The following is a 12,721-nucleotide window of genomic DNA, read 5'->3' on the forward strand; positions in this document are numbered from 1 at the left end:
GTTAATGATTATTAAGAGCTGATTTCAAGATATTATTTTGTTATTTGAAAACTGTCTTTGCACTGAGACACATGTAAGAAATGTAAAGTGTCATTAAAGCAATAAAACTGGTCCTCTGCTGGCTGCAGTGAGTCCACAGCATGAGGAGCAGCAGAGTCTCCCCCTAGTGTTCAACATCAGTCAGTGTGATGACAACTGTCAAATACAACACATTCATATATGAAGAGATTTGATCTGTTTAACTTTCTGATACACAGATGGAAAAATCATCTACACACCAGACCTGGTTTGGATTTTACTCGATTTAAGCAGCAGTACAAACAGGATGATACCTGCAGGTTTTCTCTCCTCCGTCACACTGCCAGCATGTTTGATTATGTGCAGAAATGTGTTTTTGAATCAAAGCATTTTAAAAACACGTCTCTGCTGCTGCTGCTGCTGCTGCTCGGGGGACAGGAAGAGGAGTCTCATGTTCATGTTGGACCAGGGTTGGTTTCCCTCAGGCCCAGTAACAGCTGGGGGCTCGTCAGGGATCTGAAGGTCCATGAGGAGGTTCAGTTTGTCTCTGTGTTAGTGGCCTGCAGTTAAATGTGGTGTCGTCTCTGTTGTTAACTTGTTGTTGCTGCATGTTAGTTGTGTTTCTGACTGAGCACACTGACCAGATCGCTGCCGGGCAACTTCAACAATTTACCACTTTATTATTTTTGCTGGTGATCCTGAGTGGACGCACGCTTCAGTGTTTTACAGCCGACTAGATTCCTGGTTTTCGGTGAAGCAGCTAAAGTTTGTTTCCTTGGTTTTCTACTTTAAACAGCAGCGTGGTTTTGTGTCGGTCGTGTTGTGATGTGTGGCTGTCATTAATACTTGTGTGCGGTAACTTCTGCTTGGAACTGGACTCCACTTTTGTTGGGTCACTTGGTTGTTTTGGAACTCGTGGTTCTTGGTTTCTATTGGCTGACTCCGTTTCTAAATGAACGTTTGCTGCCGCTGCTCTCTGTTAGCAGAGCAGAGAGACGCTGTGAGACGAATCCACAGAGAAATCAGCTCCAGTAACATGAAACAACTTCAACAATCCTTCACAGGCAACCAAAGAGCTGTGAGGGTCTGATTGTTCATGTCTCCTTACAGAAAGTGATTCATACGTGTCAATGACTACCAATAGTTACGTAGAGCCTCTTTAATGTGTCAGCTGCTGAGCTTTGTCAGAGGAGATGTGATGAATCTGTTGGATGACGTGTGTCTCAGTTTCCTGTTCCGGTCCAGTGATGCTCTGAACGCTGCACAAGATGTCAAACTCTTAAATCTCACTGTGGAACCAAAGATTGTACAAACCCACTGACAGACGAGCTGACGCTGTGTGAAGCTTCCATCACGTACGGAAGTCTACGGAGAGTTTCAGCTCTCAAACACAATGCATGCTGGGAAGTCTGCGTCACTGTCCTGTAGAAACTTCTGTTTGAATGACTTGATTGAACTCTGTCCTGTATCATCTGCAAATAAAAGCATAGAACAGTCTCCATCTGATGCTGATGTCTCTGTACGAGGAGACATGAGAAGCAAACGACCGTCAGACGCATCAGATACGTCCAATTATTGAGACCATGAAGACAAAGTTTACTGTGTTTCACCTCCGTCATCTCTCGTCACCAGAATCAGCAGAAACAGAAGTTCCTTTGTTGCATGAAAGAGACAAAACTTCAATCTAAACTTCACGTTAAAGCTGCTGTCACACATGGACGTCTTCTTTCTTTACCTTTTCCTTCACTAGTGCTGCACTTTGTAGCTTTACTCACCAAACACTCTCATTTATTACTTATTCTAATTAGAAAATCACACTTCAATTCTGCTAAATTCAATATATTTAGTCGACGGTCTGTGATTTGTTTTGCTTTTTACAAACTTTAATCCTCCATCTGCTCAGTGATGCATTAAAACTTACAAACTCATTCTTAGAAATGATGATAATAAATAAAGCTGCAACATTCACTATCTGTTGAGCAGGAGGTTAAAGAAGAAGAGTTGAGTGATGTTCAGCTTCATCACTGATGAATGTGACAAACGTTGTACTGCAGCGCCCTCTGCAGGTGGAAGCAGTCACCGCCTCAGATATCTGATTTCCACCTTTATTATATTTCTACATCTGTCTTCTGTTTCAGCCAGTGTTGGAGAAAGTACTCTGAGTCAGACTCCAGTAAAAGTCAAAGATGTGCTGTTGAAATATTAGTTTGGTGAAAGTGAAAGTCACAAACATGAAGAGTACTCGAGTAAAAGTCTTTATTACAGTTGGTATTAAAAGTAACTGATCCATATATTTACATGTTGTATGAAGCGTTCACTCTGAGTCAGCTGATTATCACAATCACTGTTTGGATTGTTGATAGAATAAATTAATTTCAGAATGATCAACTTTGGCTCTGATGCAGAATGTAATCTGCAAAGTAACTAGTAACTAATGTAATCACATGTCATCAGTGGAAACAGAGAACAAGAATCATTTGTTTGTGTAACTGAGCTGATTACAAAACACTTCCACAGTATTTGACTACATGATCATCATGTCTCAGTGTTTCTAGCCTGGAAAGTAACTAAGTACATGTACTCAGGTACTGTACAGGTACAAATTCAAGGAGCTTAACTTGAGTGTCTCCATTTTCTGCAGCTGTATACTTCTACTCCACTACATCTCAGAGGGGAATGTTGTACTTTTTACTCCACTACATCAGTCTGGCAGTTTAGATTACTAGTTACTTTTCAGATTACATTCCCTTCCTGTTTCTCCAGGTGTGTTAAAGGAGAACTTCGGTCGATTTAAACATGCAGCTTCATTGCTCAAGCTACCCTTGACTTGCCAGTACCGAAGACGCGAACACATTTGGTCCAACCATTACAGAGCTCCGTGAACGGAGACTTAGCATTGAATGCTAACAGCATGGGGTCAGAGCTTCACACTGTGTTTTAAGCATCTTAACATGCTCCACATCTCACACCAGAAGTTATGCAACATCAGCAGACACCTTACAACAGGCCTATTCGACTAGCGGCCCGCGGGCCGTATACGGCCCGTTTGAATTTTTTTCTGGCCCGCGAGACTGCCAGTAAATAACAGTGATGAAAATTATTACATCAACAACGGCTCTGATCTGGATCTAACCGGATCTAACTCATGAATATCTATGTCACGCACGTGAACTATGCGTGTGATGCGTAGCCAATCACGCAGCCAAATGCAGCCAATCGCACCAATCACAGCGCTGCTCTGCAGTTGCCTGAGCTCATGGGTGACAGGGGTCGGCACCAGCATGGCGCTCTCTAAACCGAAGAAACGGAAAATTGACTCGGGAAAACCGCCAGTTCCAGAGCGAATGGACGGACAAATATTTATTTATTTTGCCTGCCGTGACCAGTACGAAACCGGTCTGTTTACTGTGCAACGAATGCATGTCTGTGATGAAAGAATACAACTTGAAGCGGCACTACAAGTCAAACCACGGCTCGTTTTCGGCTCGTTTCCCGGAGGGCTCGGATGAACGGCGAAGCAAAATACAGCGTCTGCTAGCATCGTTTCAACACGGTCAGGCTGCCCTTGGTCGCTTTTGCACGGAGCAGGAGAGGGCTATGATAGCATCCCTTCGTGTAGCCTGGACACTAACCAGACAGAAGAGGCCTTTTACCGAGGCGGAGACGGTTAAAGATTGTATGCTGGCTGTCATTGATGAAGTGGTTGTTGATGAAAAAGTGAGGGAAAGCGTCACCTCATCCATTAAAAAAGTGCCTCTCTCGGATACATCAACTCTTCGCAGAGTGGAATTACTCGCAAAGGATGTATCAAGGCAGCTTTTGGATAACCTAAAAAAAACTGATGTTATGAGCATCGCTGTGGATGAATCAACCGACTGTACTGACATGGCTCAGCTATGCATTTATGTCAGATTTCATGATGGAGTGCGCTTTAGAGAAGAACTTGTGGGGCTTATTCCGATGGAGGGACACACCACAGGTGAGGCGATATTTCAAAAGATTGTCGCATTTTTTGACGAGCGTGAACTGGATTTACAGAAAGTTTGCCTTTTGGTCACCGATGGCGCTCCAGCAATGATTGGTAGATTACAAGGGCTGACAGCGAGGCTATCAACCATAGCTCCACACATGCAGTTTTTACACTGCATCATTCATCAGTCTGTGTTGTGTGCAAAGTTGAGCGGTGATCTGAAAAACACCATGGACACTGTCATGAATATTGTGAATTTCATACGCTCAACCTCCAGCCTACAACACCGCCTTTTCCGTATGATGCTTGCCGACATGTTTGCGGAACACACGGACTTGCTTGTTCATAACGATGTCAGGTGGCTTAGCAAGGGGAATGTTTTGGACCGTTTCTGTGAGCTCCACCAGGAGATTGTGTCTTTCCTTCGCGTGTGTAAACACAAACGGGCAGCAAACCTCCTGGAGCGCATGCTGGATGAACAGTTCATGGCAGAAGTGTACTTTCTGTGTGACATTTTCAAACACTTGAACACCCTGAATCTTGAACTGCAGGGACGAGAAAAGTCTATTGCTGATTTGGTTGAGAAGCTTTGTGCTTTCACAACAGACTTATCAGCAACAGGACTTCTGCACTTTCCACGACTGCGTGGATTCATGAACACAGCACCTGAGGCACGGATAACGCCCGTCATGACAGATTTCATGACAAAACTGACTGAGAACTTTACTGAGAGATTCCAAGGGTTCAACATTCCCATTGAGGTATTGCACTTTGCTCGTGACCCCTTTTCTATCAAACCTGAGGCAGACTTTTGTGCAAAAGTAAAAGAGGTAATGTCTTCTATTGATGAGAGCATCTTTCAGTTGGAAATGGTTGATGTGCAATCCTCCTTTGCTTCAAAACAGTACTTGCAGTCTGAGGGTGCAGAGAGCTTTTGGTCTAACCATGTGAACCAATACCAGTACCCCACAATGAGGAAAGTGGCCTTGCTAATACTGACAATGTTTGGGTCCACTTATACATGCGAGTCTAGTTTTTCTCATATGAATGCCATAAAAACAAGGGCACGTTGCTCCATGACCAATGAAAAGTTGCATGAGTGTCTGAGGATTGCCCTGACTACATATGAGCCAAACTATGTTGAAATAGCAAGGTCAAGGCAGTGCAATTTTTCACATTAACCTGAAAAGGCTCAGAATGACAGCAGTGTGATGCTAATGGTAATGTCTTCTATGACAGCATCTCTCAGACTTAAATGATGAATGTGCAATTACTTTGTGTTAAAAACTTGCAGTCTGAGGGAGAACTTTTGGTCAAAACATGTTAAAAAACAATATCAGTCTCTGTGAAAACAGTTCAGTTTTATGTTAATTATTTTGTCTGTTTTACTGTCCAGCTCAAATTTTAACTGAGTATGGACTGCTATGTTTGAAATTGTTTATCTCTATCTATGTTGTGAACAGTCCCATCTATGGTCAGATGGCTTTGCTTTGTTAATCTTGAATGTAGCATTCATATAAATATGGACCTTGGTTATAAAAGCCCTTTTGTGAAAGTATTAAAGTGGGGGAAAAAGTGGATACTGTATGTGTCATTCGTTCTCTATTATCAAGAGTTATTTTTTAGCCATTAGTTTACAAATATTCTATGCGGCCCACGAACCCCCAGTGATTTTCATATTTGGCCCACTTGCTATTGAAGTTGAATAGCCCTGCCTTACAACACAGCACTGTAGCGTGTATGACTCAAAATGAATAAAAAAGTAGTTAAAACAGTGTGTTTGTGCAAGGAGCTACTTACCTGTTTGTTGACATCCGTGTGTTCCGGTAGCTAGACCAAACTAGCATATCCATCGAGTGTGCACTTAACAGGCTTAACAGGCTATTGTAAGGCTCATGGCTCATGACAGGCTGTAACATGGACATGTACATTATGAACAGAAACACGAAAATGCTGGATTACGTTTCCGTCTCCGCCAGTGAGGGAGTAAGCGCACGCTCGACGGATTGACTAGTTTGGTCTAGCTACCGGAAGACACGGATGTCAACAAACAGGTATGTGGCTGCTGCACAAACACACTGTTTTAACTACTTTTTTATTCAGTTTGAGTCATACACGCTACCGTGCTGTGTGCTAAGGTGTCTGCTGATGTTGCATAACTTTTGGTGTGAGATGTGGAGCATGTTAAGACGCTTAAAACACAGTGTGAAGCTCTGACCCCATGCTGTTAGCTGTCAATGCTAAGTCTCCGTTCACGGAGCTCTGTAATGGCTGGACCAAATGTGTTTGCGTCTTCGGTACTGGCAAGTCAAGGGTAGCTTGAGCAATGAAGCTGCATGTTTAAATTGACCGAAGTTCTCCTTTAATGTTGAATGTTTGTGATAAACTGACAGTGTTTTAAAAAAAGTACCCAGAAGTCAAACTGGAGTAAAAGTAAAGTATCTGATATTAAATGTACTCGAGTAAGAAAAATACAAGTGAAAGAAAATGATGCATAAATGTACATGTATGTTTATAATGTGTGTATGCTGCGGGTCGACTGATTATCAGAGCTGATGTTCAACTTTTTATTGATTGTTGGAATCAGGATGAGTAAAGACTGCGTCCTTGAAGGGTGCATTGAATTGGGACACAGCTACACACACACACACACACACACACACACACACACACAGCAGTAGGTGGAGAGAGGAGGAGGAGCTAAGATCATGTGATCCAGTGAAAGTGAAAGTGTTCAGTCAGTTGTCTGAAGTTTGAGGCGACAGACGAGGGAGGAATCTAAAGCTGATGCAGGGTGAGTCTTCATCTAACCTTTTTTATTTCACTGCCAAAGTCTGTGAGTGAATTTTCAGATTTAAAGAGAGCTGACCAAGTGGAGATCTGCCTCCATATATTATACTGTACACTGCTGCTGTGGGTGTGAAGGGAGAACCGGAGATTGTGAGCTACTTCCTGTTTCTCAGACATGTCGTCGTGTGGAGGAAGCAGAGAACAAAATGGAGTCTCCAGTGTCCAGCTGTCTGTCTCTGAAGAGTGACCGGTCCAAAGATAATCCTCCAGCCTTCAGTACAGAACCAGAACCCTCAGACACACAGTAAGAGAACTGATACTAACTTATTTACCTGACTCATTTTCAGTCTTTTCTGTTTCACTGGTTGATTGTGTGTTTTATGTGAAATTATTTACTGAGATGTATTTGCTGCCTAAATCTAACAAACTGTCTGTGAAACTAAAATAAATAATGTGTCTTCCTCTTCTTACCTGTGACAGCTGTCAGTCACCTTGAAGAAAGCTGTAATCTGATCTAAGAGGACTAATACAAACTTTTAAACTGTTGCAGGAGTTTGTGTTTTTAGAGCTTCTTAAATGACATCATAGATTTTTTTTAGGGTGTTTGTGAGATTAATAAAAAAAAAAAACATGTTTGTGTTTGCAGAGTTCAGTCCAACAGACAGAGAGCAGAGTCTCCAGTGTCCAGCTGTCTGTCTCTGAAGAGTGACCAGTCCAAAGATCATCCTCCAGCCTTCAGAACTGAACCAGAACCCTCAGACACAAAGTAAGAGAACTGATACTAACTTCAGTTTATACAGTTAAATCATTACCATTATATGACTGTAGCTGCACAAAATATGAAAGTAAATATTTTTTCTGGAAATTACATTTTAAAGCTTTGTGATTTGTATTATACGTAGTGACGAGACAATTATGTGTCAACATCAGATATTCTTTTTGAACACACTGCAGTGTTGCATCATGGGATATAGCCTAAATATTGATGACTAGTGAGATACTTCAAGTTCATTCATTGTTTGTCTGTTAGAGAAATTGAGTCTTCAAAGTGTTTAGTTTGCTCAGTTAAACCTTCAGGAGTTTGATGGCTTATTCAACGTGTTTTTCAGCGATGGAAGAATTACTGATGAATGAAAACCAACAAAAGTCATCTCAGTGTTTTTACTGCAGATGGATCAAATGATCTGTTCAAAACACAAGAATTACAACTTTCACTGAATGTCAGGATGAGGAGCACAAAGTATTTTACAGATAGATAAATGACACAAATGAGGGATTTATGTTCTGCTTTAATGACAAGTGAGGATTTCTTCTTTATCTTTGCAAAGTAAAAGGCTCCATTGATGAGGGCTGGAAGTATCTCATGGAAACTGTCCCAGAATCTTCACTCTGAGATTGTTTTTATCTTCATCAAACCTTTTTTATCAAACACAGTTGTTGAAGAAAGAGAAGGGTATATTGTACTAAGTGTGACTATGTACTTTGTCCAGTATGGTTTAAGTTTTTAATACCTGCTACTGAGGTCATGTTTTATGGTCTTTTTTGTTTGTGTAATAAAATCAAATGATGCAAACTGCTCCACTGTGACTCAGACAGAAACAAAATGTTAGTGATTGGGAGTTCAGTCCAGATTCAGACCTTGGAGAAGACATACTTATGTTTACAGTCTGTCTTCTCTTTTGTCAGACTGATCTATGATTTCTAATCTGAGTGATTTTCCTTTATCTCTTCAGAAAGACAGAGGGAAGTGTTTCTGTGGAGGAGCAGCCGTCCTCCTGTTCTTTGTGTCAGGACGTCCTGAGGGATCCAGTCTCTACCAGCTGTGGACACTGGTTCTGCAGACAGTGCATCACCTCATACTGGGACCAGTCTGCTTCATCAGAACACTCCTCCTGTCCCCAGTGTGGAGAAAGATCCAGAACAAGAGCTGATAGAGTTTTGCAGGAGGCTTTAGATGAATATAAGATCAGTCTTAGGAGGAGATGTGAACATGTCACTGAAGGAAGTGAAACAGGAAGTGATGAAACAGGAAGTGGAACCCTCCTCCACAGGATCTACACTGAGCTCTACATCACAGAGGGACAGAGTGAAGAGGTTAATACCCAACATGAGGTGAGACAGCTAGAGACAGCTTCCAAGATGGAGACCCTCCATGACACTCCAATCAAGTGCTACGACATCTTTAAAGCCTCACCTGACCAACAGAGACGCATCAGAGTGGTTCTGACCAACGGCGTCGCTGGAGTTGGAAAAACCTTCTCGGTGCAGAAGTTCACTCTGGACTGGGCAGAGGGCTCCGAAAACCAAGATGTCAGTCTGCTGGTTCTGCTGTCGTTCAGGGAGCTGAACCTGATCAGAGATGAGCAGTACAGTCTTCTCAGGCTGCTCCATGTTTTCCATCCAACATTACAGAAGGTGGCAGCAGAGAAGCTCGCTGTCTGTAAACTTCTCTTCATCTTTGACGGCCTGGATGAAAGCAGACTTTCACTGGATTTCAACAACCATGAGGTCGTGTCTGATGTCACACAGAAGTCATCAGTCAGCGTGCTGCTGACAAACCTCATCCAGGGGAAGCTGCTTCCCTCGGCTCTCGTCTGGATCACTTCCCGACCTGCAGCAGCCAATCAGATCCCTCCTTCATGTGTGGACAGGGTAACAGAAGTACGAGGCTTCACTGACGTCCAGAAGGAGGAGTACTTCAGGAGGAGGTTCAGTGATGAAGATCTGTCCAGCAGAATCATCTCACACATCAAGACCTCCAGGAGCCTCCACATCATGTGTCTGATCCCAGTCTTCTGCTGGATCACTGCTACAGTTCTGGACCACATGTTGACTACAGACCAGAGAGGAGAGCTGCCCAAGACCCTGACTGACATGTACTCACACTTCCTGCTGGTTCAGACAAAGAGGAAGAAGCAGAAGTACGATGAGGGACGTGAGACGAGTCCACAGGAGCTGACGGAGGCTGACAGGGAAGTTCTTCTGAAGCTGGGGAGGCTGGCGTTTGAACATCTGGAGACAGGAAACATCATGTTCTACCAAGAAGACCTGGAGCGCTGTGGTCTTAATGTCACAGAGGCCTCGGTGTACTCAGGAGTTTGTACAGAGATCTTCAGAAGAGAGAGTGTGATCTTCCAGAAAACAGTCTACTGCTTTGTTCATCTGAGCGTTCAGGAGTTTCTGGCTGCAGTCTACATGTTCCACTGTTACACCAACAGGAACACAAAGGTGCTGGAGGCTTTCCTAAAAGACTTCACACTCAATGACTTAGAACCAAAGTCTGTTTTTGAGAAGATTTCTGAGTTTTTTTCTGGCCATATGAGCCGTTACCCATCCCTGGATGACTTCCTGAGGAGCGCCATGGAGAAATCCCTTGAAAGTAAAAATGGTCACCTGGACCTGTTTGTTCGCTTCCTTCATGGACTCTCTCTGGAGTCCAACCAGAGACTCTTAGCAGGTCTGCTGGGTCGGACACAGAAGAGTCCACAAATCATCCAGAGAGCCATCAACAACCTGAAGAAGATGAACAGAGATGATGTCTCTCCTGACAGAAGCATCAACATCTTCCACTGTCTGACGGAGATGAACGACCACTCAGTTCATCAGGAGATCCAAGAGTTCCTGAAGTCAGAGAACAGATCAGAGAAGGAACTCTCTGTGATCCACTGCTCAGCTCTGGCCTACATGCTGCAGATGTCAGAGGAGGTTCTGGATGAGTTGGACCTGAAGAAGTACAAAACATCAGAGGAGGGACGACTGAGACTGATTCCAGCTGTGAGGAACTGCAGGAAGGCTGGGTAAGTCCAGATGTGATTATGAAGACTGTAAAACAACATCAGTGTTAGAGTAGAGATCCTCCCTCAAGACACATGTACCATATAAAACCTCCACATTGGAAAAGTTTTCCTTAAATTAGTATTTAACCTGTTTCTTTATCAAACAATTAAACATGTGTTCATTTAGAAATGTCTATAAAAGTCATTGTTGTGTTTCTATCTATGAAACTAGTGAACACTAGTAACTTCTGTCATCTTCTCACTGTCTTTCTTTGGGTGATGGAGGCTTCAGAAATGTCTCCACAGTCGAGATTTTAATCCACATTTTGTGCACTGTTTCTTTTTTTAATGTGTCTTTAACGGTTCAGTTCAGTGGAGGATTTTATCATCACCGAGCTCAGAGAAGAAGTGAAGCTGTTACACACCTGAACTCCACTTTACACAAACTGTCACTGATACAATTATAATTACAGCTCAGTATCAGCAAGGACTTGATTCAACATGTGTCACGACACATTGTGATATGATGCATATTGTGATATATTGCACTTTAACACATAGTTAGTGAAAATGTAAAAACAGATGTGAACTACAAGTTGCTGTGTACGGTCACACTAGCCTCATTCACACGGCCCTGTCAGTGCAGGAATCATGCAGCGATTCTCTGCATCACCGTCTGTGTGACAGTTTCACTGCCGCTCTGATCCGCCTCTGGAGGTAGAATCAGAACCACAGAGGTGAGCCGGGTTTGGATCAGGGCAACTTATATGAGGAAAGAAATACTGCAGTTATACGTGGAAAAGCTTCTGTCATCCTGTCTGTCCTACTGACTCTGATCACATTTCTGCATGAAAATGAATTTTGGTGATTATGTGACGTGATTCAGAGCAAAAAACATGAAAATAAAGTGCATTAAGTTCTTTTGTGTCACTGAACTTATGTAGATGTCTTCATGAATTGCACAGGTATTCTGACTGTGTCCCTAAACACACAGTAAACATCTTCAGAAAATAAAGTGCTTGTATTAATTTCTTGTGTCACTGTATGAACAGTGTCCTGTGACACCTACAGGAGGTTGTCGGCTTTCACAGCCCATTTAAAACAAGAATCATTATTTTCAGAATACAGATTGTTGGAGCTGGAAATCAATAAAGTATATTGAAATTAAATATTACAATATATTGTTGTATTGACATTTTAGCACAGCTGTAATTATTAATCATTTATTTAGCACTGAAAATAAATCATTAACTGAAGTTACTGGTAAATGAAAAGCAGAGTGACATCAAAGTTGTTAAACACATGCGAGCACATAACTGAGATAAAAACATACAAGTGCAGTTACAACTTAGTGATTTTACAGTTAATCAACATCATGTTAAAATAGAGTTAAACAAACAAATCACAGCATCTTGGTTATTAGAATATGACACTTTACATTACAGCTGTTTGATGGACACTTTTGTCTAAAGCCTCAGATTTGTGTTCACCATGTTGCTGGTTTGGGTTTGACATGTGGACAGGAGGTGCTCAGTTTTAAACCACAGACCTGCTGATCAGTGACTGACCAGCTCAGACTCAACAACTGACCAGCTGATCACAGCCACTCATGTTCATTTGCTTTGTGATTAAACATGCAGCGTCTATTTTTATGATGAAGAATTTTGAAGTTTTTTCTCTGTCATCACAGATTTGTTGATTGTAGACTCTCAGAGATTCACTGTGAAGTCGTGGCCTCAGCTCTGAGGTCCAACCCCTCCCATCTGAGAGAGCTGGACCTGAGTGGAAACAAGCTGCAGGATTCAGGAGTGAAGCTGCTGTGTTCTGGACTGAAGAGTCCAAACTGTAAACTGGAGGTTCTGAGGTCAGTTCATGTCTTTTTCTCTTATACACTGTATATCTACCTGATTTAAATCTCTCACAGAGGTTTTGAATTTCCTTCAGTTCTCTTGTTTTCTGTGTTTATCTGAGCACAAATCACGCAGCTCTATGTAATGTTTGTCAGTCTGAACATTTGATTCAGAATTCAGTCTGAACTCTAACTGGGTTGGTGTTAGTACAGAAACTGAAGGATTTATCTGTTATTGTGCTGCAGAATGAAATCAATATCTAAATTCTTGGGACACATCTACGTATGAAAAGTTAAAAGAAAATGTCTTTTTATACA

At 42.2% G+C, this 12,721-nt stretch overlaps 1 protein-coding gene and 1 long non-coding RNA gene across 2 annotated transcripts in view; both read left to right on the plus strand.

Annotated features, from left to right (window-relative positions):
- LOC115569889 (NACHT, LRR and PYD domains-containing protein 14-like) overlaps positions 1-12,721 on the plus strand; it is a 75,362-nt gene that overhangs the window by 24,518 nt on the left and 38,123 nt on the right. The window contains exon 5 of the mRNA XM_030398096.1: positions 12,245-12,418. Within this exon, the coding sequence (XP_030253956.1) occupies positions 12,245-12,418 (174 nt within the window). The remainder of the gene's footprint in view (positions 1-12,244; positions 12,419-12,721) is intronic.
- LOC115569996 (uncharacterized) lies at positions 6,644-8,545 on the plus strand. Its single transcript, XR_003981656.1, has 4 exons — positions 6,644-6,782; positions 6,952-7,082; positions 7,425-7,544; positions 8,512-8,545. It is a non-coding gene; the product is annotated as an uncharacterized LOC115569996 (long non-coding RNA).

Source organism: Sparus aurata, chromosome 19 (genome assembly GCF_900880675.1).
Source record: "Sparus aurata chromosome 19, fSpaAur1.1, whole genome shotgun sequence".
Classification (NCBI taxonomy): Eukaryota; Metazoa; Chordata; class Actinopteri; order Spariformes; family Sparidae; genus Sparus; species Sparus aurata.